A 14,155-nucleotide genomic window follows, 5' to 3' on the forward strand; every position below is an offset into this window, starting at 1 on the left:
TTTTTTTTTTTTTTTTTGTGCAGAGATGGGGGTCTCACTTTGTTGTCTAGGCTGGTCTTGTACTTGTGGTCTCAAGCAATCCTCCTGCCTCGGCCTCCCAAATTTCTGGGATTACAGGTGTGAGCCACTCTGCCTAACTGCTTTTCCTTCTTTAACACATACTCATGACTTTTTTTCTCTGCCTGGAATGCCCTTTTCACCTCTCTGCTTGTCAAAATCATAAGTATCCTCCAGGATAAACAAAGATATCAACTGTTGATTGAAATCTTCCTAGATCTTTCCAACTGGATGTGACTTCTTTCTTTTTTTAATTCTGTAGCATTTTGTTTATATTCTCCTATGCCACTTTTTACCTTCTTCTCTGAGTAATCTTATTGTGTTATTTCTAGGTAGCTACTCCCAGTGCCTAGGCATCTTTCTCCATTCAACAAATATTTATTGAGCAATTACTATATGCCAGGCATTAGGCAAATTTAAGGTTATAAAAAGTGAATAAGATAGGCAGCCTTTCTCAAAAGCTATGCCTCACACAATTCTTTAACATGGCAAATTCTCATTTTATAAAAGAACAAAGGATTAATTTAAAATATGCATGTTTTAAAATACAGATAAATATGGAGAAGAAAAAAAGAGGTCACAGTCTTCCAGACCAGATGGCTATTGTTGACTTATTTTAAAAAGTGAAAACAATATTCCCTGGGATAAGAGAAATTTGGATACAGTTCCACTGGTGATCGTCACTGCTCTCCACTCATCCAGTTCTCAAATGGGGTGTATGTGTGCTACATTTTGTATCATTTGCAGGGGGGGATTTGATTTGGAAAGCAGAGCAATGCCCCTTAGATGTGGGGAAGCAGAACATGAATGTCCCATTCCCAGAATGCCCTCATCCCAATCTCCCTAGACCTGTGACAATCAGGCATTAATCACAAAAATATCCCTGGAATCATGGTTGCTGCCGGAAGCCTCTGTAGGTGTCTAGTCTCAGAATAATCACTGTGAATATTGAAGCTATCAGTGACAACTTCCACCAGATGGCGCCAAAGTACATGTAGGACCAGAAGGGATTTGGATCCTGCAGCCAGACCCACAACTCTATCAAACCAGCATCACAGGTCCGGGGTCATTTCATTAACCTCTCAATAACATCACTCGGAATTTTCATTTAATTTTTTAGATTCCACTTACTGCTTTATGACAGCGGTTTTACTGTGCATGTATAGCGCTAAATCATGTCAATAATATAGAAAGATACAAAAAAATGCGGGTTTTTTTTTTTGATGGGGTCTTGCTCTAACACCCCGGCTGGAGTGCAGTGGCATGACCACGGCCCACTGCAGCCTTGACCTCCTGGGCTCAAGCAATCCTCCTGCCTCTCCCTCCTGAGTAGTTGGGACTGCAAGCGGGTGCTACCATGCCTGGCTAACTTTGTATTTTTTGTAGAGACGGGGTCTTGCTGTGCTGCCCAGGCTGGTCTCAAACTCTTGGGCTCAAGCGATCCTCTCGCTTAGACCTCCCAAAATGCTGGGATTACAGGCGTGAGCCACCTTGCCTGGCCATAAATGCTTCCATTTCTGCCACGACAACTACTCCACCTGAAGCTCTTCATTTCTTCTTGCATTCCTTCCAGAAAAAAGTTATATACATACCTGAATATAAGCACCTTCCTTACATATTTCTCCCTTTTGTTTTTGCATATGCGTAGTTTACCTAAAAGTGATCGTACTTGCCCGCTGTTTTGGACTACGCTTTCATATTAACTAATATCTTGGAGATATTTCCTTACCCATATATATTGCACCCTCTCACATTCGAATCACTAATCAAATTCCATAATTTATTTCGATTGTGTCTAGCATTTCGCTATGATTAGAAAGAATGCTGTCGCGGAAATTTTTGGCAAACATTGTTGAGAATATCCTATCCACAGAGAGCTTGTTGGACCGAAGGGTACCAGAATTTTCCATTTGATGGATAGTACCAAATTGCCCTCTAGGAATGTTGTACCCTCACCAGAACTGATTATAATAAAACGACTACATATTTGTTAGTTTTATAAGCGACGCGTGGTGTCTTGTTCGGGTTTAAGGATTCTTTAATTATGAATGAGGGTATCTGAGCATTTCACTGCGGAGCCTGACTGGGAAAACACTGCAGCGGTGCCCTGACTCCTCCTGTCCACCAGGAGGCGCGGCCTGGCCGCTCCCGCATGCGCAGTGCGCTCGGTGTCAGACGTCCCGGAGCCCGGTCACCCTCCGCGAGCTCGCTGCTGGCTCGCCCAGACTCGGCCCTGGAGGTGGTGGCTGGCGAATCGGCGCGATCCGACCCGGGCGGAGGTGGCCCGTGCCCCGCGGCATGAGCCGGTGACCGAGCGCGGGGCCGAGCGGGAGGCAGCCGTGGCCGAGGTAAGAGCGGCGCTCCAGGGCGGCGGCCGGGCTGGCGCTGAGGCTAGGGCTCGGGCCTCCCGGGACCGCGGCTAGGTAGGGACAAGGGCCGAGGGAGCGCGGCCGCGCAGAGGCTTCGTGGAGGCCCGTGGGCTGCGAGAGGCCACCCCCAGCCCCGCCGGGGCCGTGACAATGCCCGCTTTTGGAGCGCTCTGATTTCCACTCCTGCTTCTCCTTCTCCCCCGGCGGCGGCCGTGCTTGCTGCATCTTGGTACCCACCTGTCCTCCTAGCCAACCTTCGCCCCCAGTCCGCTCCTTTCTTTCCTCCGGGGACCCGCCCTCCGCTCTCCGCCCTCCGCCGTGACCCCTCCCTTCCTGCTGCCACCTTCCCGCCAGCCACAGGGATCTGATTACTCCCACGGGGATGTCCTGCGCCTCAGGGCCCGGCGGTGGCCTGCGGCATCCCCTGCGGTGCCGGGAGCCGTGGGACGAGGTGGGGAAAGGGCCAGGGGCGTGTTAGGCCGGGGACTGGGTGGCCGGGGGCGTTTTAGGCCGGGGACTGGGTGGCCGGGAACTAGGTGGCCGGGGGCATGTTAGGCCGGGGACTGAGTGGTCGGGGTCATGTTGGGCCAGGCACTAGGTGGCTGGGGGCGTGTTAGGCAGGGGACTGGGTGGCCGAAGGCCTGTCAGGACGGGGCAGGGTCCGTGTTAGGCTGCGAACTAGATTGCTGGTGGCATGTTAGGCCAGGGACTAGGTGACCCGGGGGTGTGTCGGGCTGGGGCCAGGGGCATGTTAGTCTGGGGACTAGGTGGCCAGAAGCACACTGGCTCTGGATTTCAACTTGAAGCCCAGGGGTGTTTGGGGCTTTGTTACATTCGGAGGGAACCAGATCTAAACACACGATTTTGAGAATCAAATATTTGCTTGGTGTTACTAATTGGGCAGTGCTAATCTAGAAAGGTTCTTGACTTACTTGTGTGAAGACATGGTATTGAAATATGTCCATTTAAATTCTTCTTGTAAGTCTTAAATTCTTCTTGTAAGTCAGGTAAGTGCTCTATGTACTTTAACTGGACTTAGTTTGTAACTTTCGGAACTCAAAGGCTATTCACCTTAGTAAAATAGATGATTGAGTTTCCATCATTCACTTTCCCCAACTTCCTGGTTGCATGTGAGGGTATGAATGGATAATCAGTTTTGGGGCCAGACTGCCATGCTTTGAATCCTAGCTTTGGCATTTCCAGTTGTGTAATATTGGGCCAGGTGCTTAAACTTTCTGCTGTAGTATCCCCATCTGTAAAATGAGGGTAATAATAGCTTGGCTTATAGTGCTATTGTGAAGGTTAAATAAGTTAACACTATAAAGTGCTTCAGACAGACCCTGACATGTAGTAAGTGCTTAGTAAGATTTAGATATTAATTATGTAATGACACACGTTGTCTTATAGTATAATCCCACAATTAAAAGGGTATAGTTTTTAATTGATAATAATTTTTTTAGGGGCATTTAACCATAAAATAACTTTAATTATAAAGAATCCTATCAAGTAAGGCAATGAATTGTGGCTTTTTTTGGTTTCACTTATATTTGGTTCCTCTGTTTTTTGGAACGGTTGGGTTAAGATCCAGTGTAGCAGTGGCCCCGGGAGTTCAGCTGTAAGGGCCTTTCTAAAAAGTTTAAGAAGAGGCCAGGCGTGGTGCCTCACGCCTGTAATCCCAATATTTTGAGAGGCCAAAGTGGGTGGATCACTTGAGGTCATGAGTTCAAGACCAGCCTGGCCAACATGATGAAACCCCATCTCTACTAAAAATACAAAAAATCTGCCCAGGTATAGTGGCACACGCTTGTAATCCCAGCTACTCAGGAGGCTGAGGCAGGAGGATTGCTTGAACCCAGGAGGCTGAGGTTGTAGTGAGCTGAGATTGTGCCACTGCACTCCAGCCTGGGTGACAGAGCAAGACTCCATCTCAAAAAAATAAAGAAAGAAAGAAAATAAAAATAAAAAGGTTAAGACGACGAGAGACTGTGACTCAAAACATTGGACTAAGTGGATTGGATATAACCTGAAGCACCAAGGAAAGGTTATTCAGGCAAATTTTAGGAATAAATAATTCCAGGAACAGAAAATGCATCTCATCCTCACCATAGATTGGGGTTAAAAGACTTTTCCAATGACTCAGTGCTTGACAGCTAGCCAGATGATTCCAGTGTTTTGCAGGGGCAGGTTTGATGTGTTTCAAGGCGATAAAGTTTGTAGGGCTGAAATTCTTGTTTTGATCCAGGTTATGGTATTGTATGGAATAAACCTTCATTAGTAGATGATTCGTTTCAGTCTGTCATCTTCCTGGGCTTTTAACTTCTTGGTGGTAGGGAGCAGTCTCATTGGACAGACACATTATGACTTGTTTCCTTGGATGATGGTTTGGAGATATTCCATCTCTCTGTGCTTTGGCATGTGAAAACTGTTCTGGGAGGATGGCTTCTGTGTGTTACAGGGATGAGGTTGGAGTGTCCTGAGTCAGGAGCACTGTCACTTCAGTCTAGCCCAGCAGTTTTACAAAAAGGGTCCAATGTAGCACAGGTTTATAAAGGCAGGGGTGCAGGCTGGGCGCAGTGGCTCAAGCCTGTAATCCCAGTACTTTGGGAGGCTGAGGTGGGTGGATTACCTGAGGTCAGGAGTTCAAGACCAGCCTGGCCAACTTGGCGAAACCCCGCCTCTACTACAAAATACAAAAAATTAGCCTTGCGTGGTGGGCGCCTGTAATCCCAGTGACTTGGGAGGCTGAGGCACAAGAATCGCTTGAACCCAGGAGGTGGAGGTTGCAGTGAGCCGAGGTGGCACCACCGTACTCCAGCCTGGGCAGCAGAGAGAGACTCTGTCTCAAAAAAAAAAAAAAAAAAAGGCGGGAGTAGGGAGAGTAATGGTTCTCTTTGGATGTGTTTGCGTATGATGGATGGTGGGAGAGGAGGGTGTTCAGGGGTGGGTACAGAAAATTCAGAGTCTGTGGAAATATCTAGTTAATCCCCCTCCTCTTTTGGAAATTCCTTCCTATTTAGGAAAGATAATAGTAAGAGGCCATCACATATAATAACTCAAAACTTATTTCTAAACCGTATGCACCTATGGAACTGGGAAGGATAGAGACATTTGTTCATTCAACAAATATTTATGTTTATATTAAATATGTACTCCAGGCTGGAGTGAAGTGATGCAGTCATAGCTCACTGCAGCCTCAACCTCCTGGGTTCAAGAAACCCTCCCACCTCAGCCTCCCAAGGAGCTGGGAGTATAGTCGTGCACCTGACTAATTTTTGTATTTTTTAGTAGAGACAGGCTCTCGCTATGTTGCCCAGGCTGGTCTCAAACTACTGGACTCAGGTGATCCTTCCGCCTCAGCCTCCCAAAGTGCTGGGATTACAGGTGTGAGCCACTGCACCTGGCTTAAATATATGTTCTAGATTTGGTATTAGATGCTAGGAATACTGAGCAGAGATGAACAACTGATTGCAGGAAAAATCACAACCAGTAGAGGAGACAGACTTGCAAATACTTAACCAATTCATAAAATGTGGCAGGTGCTAGAATGAAGTGTATAAAAGGTGATGTGGGTGCTCGAAGGGAAGACCCTCTCTCTGTAAAGCACTTCTTAGTAAGGGGCTTTTCCCCTTTCTTTTCTCATCCTTTCCCTTTCATTTCTTTTATTGTTTATTCCACCTCAAGTGCTTGCCGTATCTCTCAGCTTTTATTCCTTGGAGTTTGAAACAGATATGTGGGAGTTCGCTTAGCTTGTGTCGACACACTTCACAAACGTGGAGGAGTTTACGTGTCTGGGGGCGTCCCTCAGCCAGTGTGGGGTGGGCTTTGGTGGGTGAATGGTGTGGCTTTCCATCCTCCAAAGGGACAGCTCTGAGGTGTGTTCTCCATGCTTCTCCAGAGGAATCATAGAAGGACTGGGCACTGTGGCCTAGCTCAGTCTGGTAACCAGCTCAGGTGTGCACCCTTCTGACTCCTCTCCTTACTTCCTCAATCTGACTTTCTGGATTCACCTTTTGCAAGACACTTGCACCCAAGTTGTTTTCTCTTAGTTTGGCAGAGCACAAACCAAGACTGTTGGTACTAGAAGTGGCTCTAGAAAGCAGTGTGACACAGTATTGTTAAACTGGAATCACTCAACCTCAGTTGGCAACAAGGACCCCTTTACTAGTATTAATTTAGGTGTTGGTAACCCCTGGTACTCTCTAACATCACAGTTGTAGTAAGACTGTCACCAGCAGTGGGTTGGGATGAGACTCAGGTGGAAGGAAAAGCGTTGGCTAGTATGGTAGCTCTAGCACTTGAGCAGTGTATGGACAATGGTAATGATAAGGATAGTGCAGTTGACTGACTCTTGTTATCTTCCTTAGAAGCCTTGGGGTAAGAGAATGCCACACCCAGGTCAGCCAGACATGAACTCAGGGTACACTGTGAGAGACAGAAGGCTTTCTGGCCACATCTCCTGCAGCTGGAGGGCAGGCTGTTTTGAAGGTCAGGCCCAGAATTTGATTATACTTGTGGCAGAACTGCAAAGGAAGCTGAATGCACAGCCTTGACAGGTTGCCTCTGCTAAATCAGGGCAATGGTAGCAAGATGTGAGACCCTGAGACCTGGATGGAGACATTTGGGTAAAGGCACAGAGAACTTTGAATTCCCAGATTTCCTTAGATCCCTTGGACCAGTAGAGGTATGCACCTCTCTGATGCAGAGGACAGCAGTCTGTTCTTGCCTGGACACTGTGCAGAGCTCTCACTTGAGGCAGATGCCTCACCATATGATCCTTGTCCTCCTCAAGATCTCCCTCCTCCCCCGCTCAGATCTCAGCATTGCCTGAGCAGGAAAGCAGTTTCTCCAGGAGTTGCAGGACCTGGCTAATATGGACCAGCAGAAACGGCAAACACAATGAATGGCGGGGAGAATCTTAAGGGTATTGGACCAAAGGTGGGGGTATTGGTGGACTATAAAGCTGGAGAGGAGAGAGCCTGTTGACAGGTGAGCATTCCTTCATGATTCAGGATTTGGTGACCTAGCAAGGACAGCTGGAGCCAGTCTTGGTATGCGGCTGGGCGAGCTTCTCAAAGCTTGGACACAACAATGACCCAGACCAGTGGTTTGCAACCAGGGCTGATTTTGCCTCCCCGAGGGATATTTGGCAATGTCTGGATATATTTTTGGTTGTTACAGCTGGGGGTTGCTTCTGGCTTCTACTGAATAGGGATGCTATTCAACCACCTCCAGTGTACAGAACAGCTCCCCACAAAAAAGAGTTATGTAGCCTAAAATGTCTTAGTGCTAAGGTCAAGACATTTTGGACTGCAATAAATGAGGTGGAGGCATCAGAACTATCTTGGCAGAGTATTGAGGAAGGAATCACCTGCACCTCCTGCCTGTGTTCCTGGGAGGGCCTATTGCTTTCACTCTGCTAATATAGAATGCCCAGTGAGGGGACCTGCATCTTTGAGAAGCTCAGTGTTGGCTGTCCTCTGTAGGACAAGATTGACCTTAGGAGATGTTACTGTGGAACTGGGTTCCCAAGTATCAATGAGGATGATAGGATTCTGAGATAGTGGAGGCCAGGTGGTAGTAGTTAACCATCAGAGACAAGATAGACATAGTGCCCAGAATGGGCAGCAAGGCTGGACTCACAACTGGGGATTCTTGACCCATTCTGATGCGAGTAGAGCATGATGTTTCTAAGATGGGCAGCTAGCCATGGTGCTGCTTGACTTGTATAATCAGTTAAAAAAAAATATTAAGAGCTGGCAAGTAGAAGATTGATGTCAGCTGCTACAATGGAACAATCACTGTCTCTCACCTCATTTTCAGATATGAGCCACTTCTTAGACCTACATCCCATGAATTGAAGGGGAGGCTGGATCTCTTTTGGGAAAGATCTTGTAACATTCCTGCACGTATAGGCAGACATTCTCCCATCCTTCCTCAAGGGAACTGCAGATCTTTATCAGAATAGCTGTATAGCAAAGAAAGTATAATATTTAGACCTTTATAGGGCTGTTGAATACAGGGTCCGGACTGATAACAGTACCAGGCAACCCTCAACCAATAGCAGATAGGTGTTGCAGATAGATGTTCTAGCCTCCCATCCTGCTTAGCGACCAGCTGTAGTCTAAATGAGTCTTCAGAGGGCCCCTGGTAGCCTTAGGAGCCCCTGTTGCCCACTGCAGTAACCAGCCTAAGAACACACTCTTTATTGGCTTTGCCCTGTTGCCTGTCTCCTTGGTCCCTCACTGTGGCTTTCTGAGATCACCTCTCAAGTAAATAGACTATTTGCACTCCTGTCTTTGTCACTCTTTTTTTTTTTTTTGCATGGGGTCTGGGGTGTGAGGGGACTCAAACTATGACAGGTAGCAAGCAAAATGTGATATGTAAGACTAACATAGTGGCTATCAGCTCCCTCTTCCGTCTGCTGAGGCCACTTGGGACTCTGGAGTCAGTTCCTGTGGTTCCATATCTCCTCCAACAATACTTGGTGGTGTCTGACTCTTAATTTGCCTGTGCTGTTGGGTATACATTTCATTGTGGTTTTATTTTCCATGACCATTAATGAGACTAAACATCTTTTTATATGTTTATGTGCCCTTTTTGCCTTGTCTGTGAAATTCCTGTTTAAGTATGTTTTCTGTTTTTTGTTTTGTTTTGTTTTCTTTTTGTTTGTTTTTTTCTTGTTGCTTCGTACAGTTGTTTATTCTAGTTGCAAGTCCCTATTGGTTATATGTGCTGGAAATATATTCTTCAGGCTTGCAGCTTGTCTTTTTACTTCCTTATTGTGTTTTTGATGGAAAATTCTTAATGGTTTGTGCTTTTTGTGTTTTGTTTTGGAAATCATTCTCTGCCAGATGTCGATATTCTCTATTGTGGTCTAAATATTTTATAGTTTTTCCTTTTACATTTAGTTTTAAGATCTACCTTGAATAGATTTTTCTCCCCTTTGGCTACTTTTAATATTCTTCTTTAAGTTTCTTTTTAGCGGTTTGGCTTTGATACATCTAAGTAGCATTTTCCTTTTTTTTTGTTTTTTTTTTTTGTTTTTTTTGAGACGGAGTCTCCCTGTCTCCCAGGCTGGAGTGCAGTGACGGCAATCTCAGCTCACTGCAAGCTCTGCCTCCCGGGTTCACGCCATTCTCCTACCTCAGCCTCCCGAGTAGCTGGGACTATAGGCGCCCGCCACCACGCCCAGCTAATTTTTTGTATTTTTAGTAGAGACGGGGTTTCACCATGTTAGCCAGGATGGTCTTGATCTCCTGACCTCATGATCCGCCCGCCTCGGCCTGGCCTCCCAAAGTGCTGGGATTACAGGTGTGAGCCACCATGCCCGTCACCATTTTCTTTACATATATATTCTGCTCTGAGTTGAGAATCTTGAGTCTGTGAATTGGTATATTTTATCACTTTTGGAAAAACTTAACAAAACACAGTTGGATTATCATATCTGCTTCTGCATTCAGTCTGTTGCAGTGTCATGCATCATGTAGCCTTTGGAAAATGGAAGTGAGTAAAGCAACTGTCAGTATTAAACCAGTATAAACTGTTTGAAAGGGCCTGGGGTGCCTGAAGCATACTTCAAGAACCACTGTTCTAGGGTTTTGGTATGATGCATGTGCTGGCCTCCTAAAATGAGCTTTGGAGTGTTTCCTCTTTTTTTTCTGAACTCTGGAATAATTTGTGGGAAATTGGAATTATTATTTCTTGAATATTTGGTAGAACTTGGAAAATTTTCTGGGCCTGGAATTTTCTTTATAGGGAGACTTTTAAACTTTTGGTTCAGTTTCTTTAATGTTATAGAACTACTAAGAGTTGCTGTTTGTCCTTGAGATGCTTTTGGTAAGTATATTTTAAAATAATTTTTCCATGTTATCTGAGTTTTCAAATGTAGTGGCATAAGTTCATTGATATCATCTTATCTTTTAAATATATGCAGCAGTTAGAGTTATGTTCCCCTTTTCAGGTATTTATTTGCACCTTTTTCCTTGAACTCTTGATTAATCTTACCAGAATTTTATTAGTCTGTTTTTAAAAAAACAACTTTTACACTTTGGGAGGCTGAGGCAGGCGGATCACGAGGTCAGGAGATTGATACCATCCTGGCTAACATGATGAAACCCCGTCTCTACTAAAAAATACAAAAAAATTAGCCGGGCGTGGTAGTGGGTGCCTGTAGTCCCAGCTACTCGGGAGCCTGTGGCAGGAGAATGGTGTGAACCCGGGAGGCGGAGCTGGCAGTGAGCTGAGATCACACTACTGCACCCCAGCCTGGGCGACAGAGCGAGACTGTGTCTCAAGAAAAACAAAACACAAAAACAAAAAAACAACTTTTAGCCTTGTTGACTATTTCTATTTTTTTTTTAAATGAATTTCTGTGCTTTTATTTATTACTTTCTTCTGTTATCTTTGGTTTTATTTTGTTGTGGTATGTCTTTTTTATAGTTAATCTGCAACTCATGAAGATTTGTAAAGCTCATGTGTGAATACAGTGTTTGTTCCCTTAACCTTAATTTTGTTATATATGGAAACTATTTTTCAAACTATGAAGAACCCATTATTGAGTGGTATAATTGATCTAGTAGGTTATGGCCAGAATTTTTTAAAAAGCAATAGAATAACAGAGTAGAAAAATGGAGGGTTCATTGCATGTTCTGTGGCTAACACTGTGTACTCATAGTACATAGCTTAAATATTGTTTTATGAAACTTTATTTAAAATGTCTATAGACACACATATATATATTTGTCTACATTGGGCCACAATATAACTTGTATTTCTTACTGTCAATTTTAGTTTAAAAAAAGTTTTGAAAAACACTATTAAAGGGTAGTTTGTCTAATATTAATAAAGGTTTCAAACCAGATGGTACAAAATACGTGAGGAGCTTGCTTTTACATGACCTATTCTGTGGCCCTATTTTAGACTTACTGATAACAGCCTCCAGTGGTGGGGCCAAGGAATCTGTTTTAACAAACTCTTGTGCTTCTTACCCTTCAGGTGTTGGGGAACCACAGATTCAAGTATACACATAGACCTTGAGAGCTTCTTGGGAAGTTTTAACATAGGCCAGTGGAGGATAGCTCCTTGCATGCATTTGTCCCAAAACTTCCTGTCTGCAAACTTCAGGAAGGATATGCAGAACGGCAAGCAAGCCATACCGTAGGGTGGGCCTGGAGCTGGTAGGGGATGGGAGCAGGCAGGAATGTTCTGCTGTTAGAATGATAGCAAAAGTGAAATTGCTGTCATGCCTACATTTCTGTCATAAAACGATTAGAATATATTGAGTGACTGATGTATGATGTATATACTCCAAAGATGATCATGTTTTAAGCTCAAAATGTATGAATTTTCATATGTTAGTCAGTGACAAGCAAATTCCTTGTTACGTTCCAGTTTCTGGTCTCAGAGAGATATGACTTGAAATCATTTATGACCATTTAGCATATTTTACCCAAAAAACTGACAGTGATTGTGACATTCAAGGCTTGGTAATACTCAGCTAGTTAGGCAGGAAGCAGTTTACCACGTGGGCAGTGATGGGGAGAGCTCCATTTATCCGAAGTAAAAATGGTTGATGAACTCTAAGATGGTCTGTGAGCTTTTCAGTTACTTCCCATTATATTAATAGGTTTCTTAGAAGACCCGTGAGTAGAATGATACCATTTTGTTATTTTATGTTATGTTATGTTATGTTATGTTATGTTATGTTATGTTATATTTTTTGAGACAGAGGCTTGTTGTGTTGCCCAGGCTGTAGTATAGTGGCATGATCTCGGCTCACTGCAACCTCCGCCTCCCAGGTTTAAGTGACTCTCTTGCCTCAGCTTCCCAAGTAGCTGGGATTACAGGCGCCCGCCATCATGCCTGGCTAATTTTTGTATTTTTGGTAGAGACAGAGTTTCACCAGGTTGGCTAGGCTGGTCTTGAACTCCTGATCTCAGGTGATCCGTCTGCCTTGGCCTCCCAAAGTGCTGGGATTATAAGCATGAGCCACTGTGCCTGGCTTTTTTGTGGATTGGGATTTTGACATGCAGAATGTCAAAATAGTTTGTTGAGTAACATGGTAAGTCTGTGGCAGATGACGTAGCCACACTCAAGGCTCTGCCCTCCGCAAACAGTATCTGGGAATCACAGAGGAGAAGTTTGTTTGGTAAGGATCTTAAAATGTGGTCTACATGGGAACTCTATGTTTTTAGCTGAGGACTAAAAATTTTCTTTACATCTCAGTCAATAATGCTTATTGGCTGTTTTATTTATCTATTGCTGTGTAAGAAACCACCCCAAAATTTAGAGGCTTAAAACAACAACAATCATTTGTTTGCTCATGATTACGGAATCTGTGCAGAGCTTGGTGGGGATGGCTCATCTCTTCCCTAATGGCTTTGACTGGGATCTCCGTGTCCGCTGGGGTAGGTTGCCTTTCACTGGGAGCTCAGCTTCCTTAGAGCATGGCGGCTGGATTCGAAGAGTGCAAAGGCAGATGCTATAGGGCCTCTCAAGTCCTGTGCTCATAAATCCCAGAACATCACTTCAGCCACATTTTCTTGGTCAAAGCAAATCATAAAGCTAGCCTAGATTCATGGGGAGGGGACGTGGATTCTACATTTTGCTTGAAGAAGTGCCACGCAAATTCAGGGATGGAAAGAATTGTTGGTGTTCGTCTTTGTAAATGAATCTGCCACATTGGCCCTTTTCCTCCCTTCCTCCCTTCCTCCCTTCTCTCTTTCTCTTCCTCTTCCTCCCTCCCTTTGTCCCTCCTGCCCCATTCCTTTCTTCATTTCTTCCATTCATCTAAATGCAACTATCACCTTCATTATAAATCATCACTATATGTTTTATTTAAACATGAAAGATTAATTTTTTTTTCTTATTGATACCCTTTTGTACTTTATTGATACTTTCCTAGTGGTGTTTTTACATTCTGCCTTTTGTTATAGTTTTGTGTTCTCTCCCTCATTAGAGTAGGGTCTTTACTTTCATCTTTGTTTTCTTCACAGTGCATCGTGGGTGCTCAATAATGGTTTGAATGAATAAGTGAATGAAAACAGATTTTTTTCTTTTTTTTTTTGGACACAGAGTGTCGCTCTGTCACCTGGGCTGGAGTGCAGTGGCATGATCTCAGCTCATCGCAACCTCCACCTCCTGGATTCAAGCAATTTTCCTGCCTCAGCCTCCCAAGTAGCTGGGATTACAGGTGTATGCCACTATGCCTGGCTAATTTTTGTATTTTTAGTAGAGACGGGTTTTGCCATGTTGGTCAGGCTGGTCTCGAACTCCTGACCTCAGGTGATCCACCCACCTTGGCCTCTCAAGGTGCTGGGATTATAGGCATGAGCCACCGCTCCAGGCTGAAAACAGATTTTGGAATAATGAAGCATCAGTTTGTCCAGTTAAATCATTATTTTACATTAAGCAAGTGTTTTGAAATAAAATAACTGTCTTTTGCTATTCCACTTTTGATTTTTCTGCCTTGGTCCGAGCCCTCATTCCCAGAGTCACACATTTGCCAGCTTCTGCTTTAGGCGAATGTGTATTGATAGGGTATAATAACATTTTATATTATGAATTAATATTTATGTTAAATATATGCAGTATTACATATTAAGTAAATTATATATGATGTATATTCATATATCTAGATATATATTTCTAAATGTTTTATTATTATTATTATTATACTTTAAGTTCTAGGGTACATGTGCATAACGTGCTGGTTTGTTACATATGTATAC

At 44.1% G+C, this 14,155-nt stretch overlaps 1 protein-coding gene across 2 annotated transcripts in view; it reads left to right on the forward strand.

The window, feature by feature from the left end:
* The first annotated feature begins 2,114 nt into the window (after positions 1 to 2,114).
* Positions 2,115 to 14,155, forward strand: part of EXT2 (exostosin glycosyltransferase 2) — a 161,070-nt gene continuing 149,029 nt past the window's right edge. The window contains exon 1 of one of the 2 annotated variants that reach the window (XM_012001352.1): positions 2,115 to 2,405. Coding sequence is in view for 1 of the 2 variants with exons in the window: in XM_012001351.1 (XP_011856741.1) it covers positions 2,809 to 2,877 (69 nt within the window). In the remaining variant the exon portion in view is untranslated. Of the gene's footprint in view, positions 2,406 to 2,758; positions 2,878 to 14,155 lie in introns of those variants that run through there. The other variant, XM_012001351.1, reaches the window with a different exon arrangement.

The sequence above is a fragment of the Mandrillus leucophaeus genome, unplaced genomic scaffold (genome assembly GCF_000951045.1).
Source record: "Mandrillus leucophaeus isolate KB7577 unplaced genomic scaffold, Mleu.le_1.0 Scaffold66, whole genome shotgun sequence".
In the NCBI taxonomy this organism is placed as follows: domain Eukaryota; kingdom Metazoa; phylum Chordata; class Mammalia; order Primates; family Cercopithecidae; genus Mandrillus; species Mandrillus leucophaeus.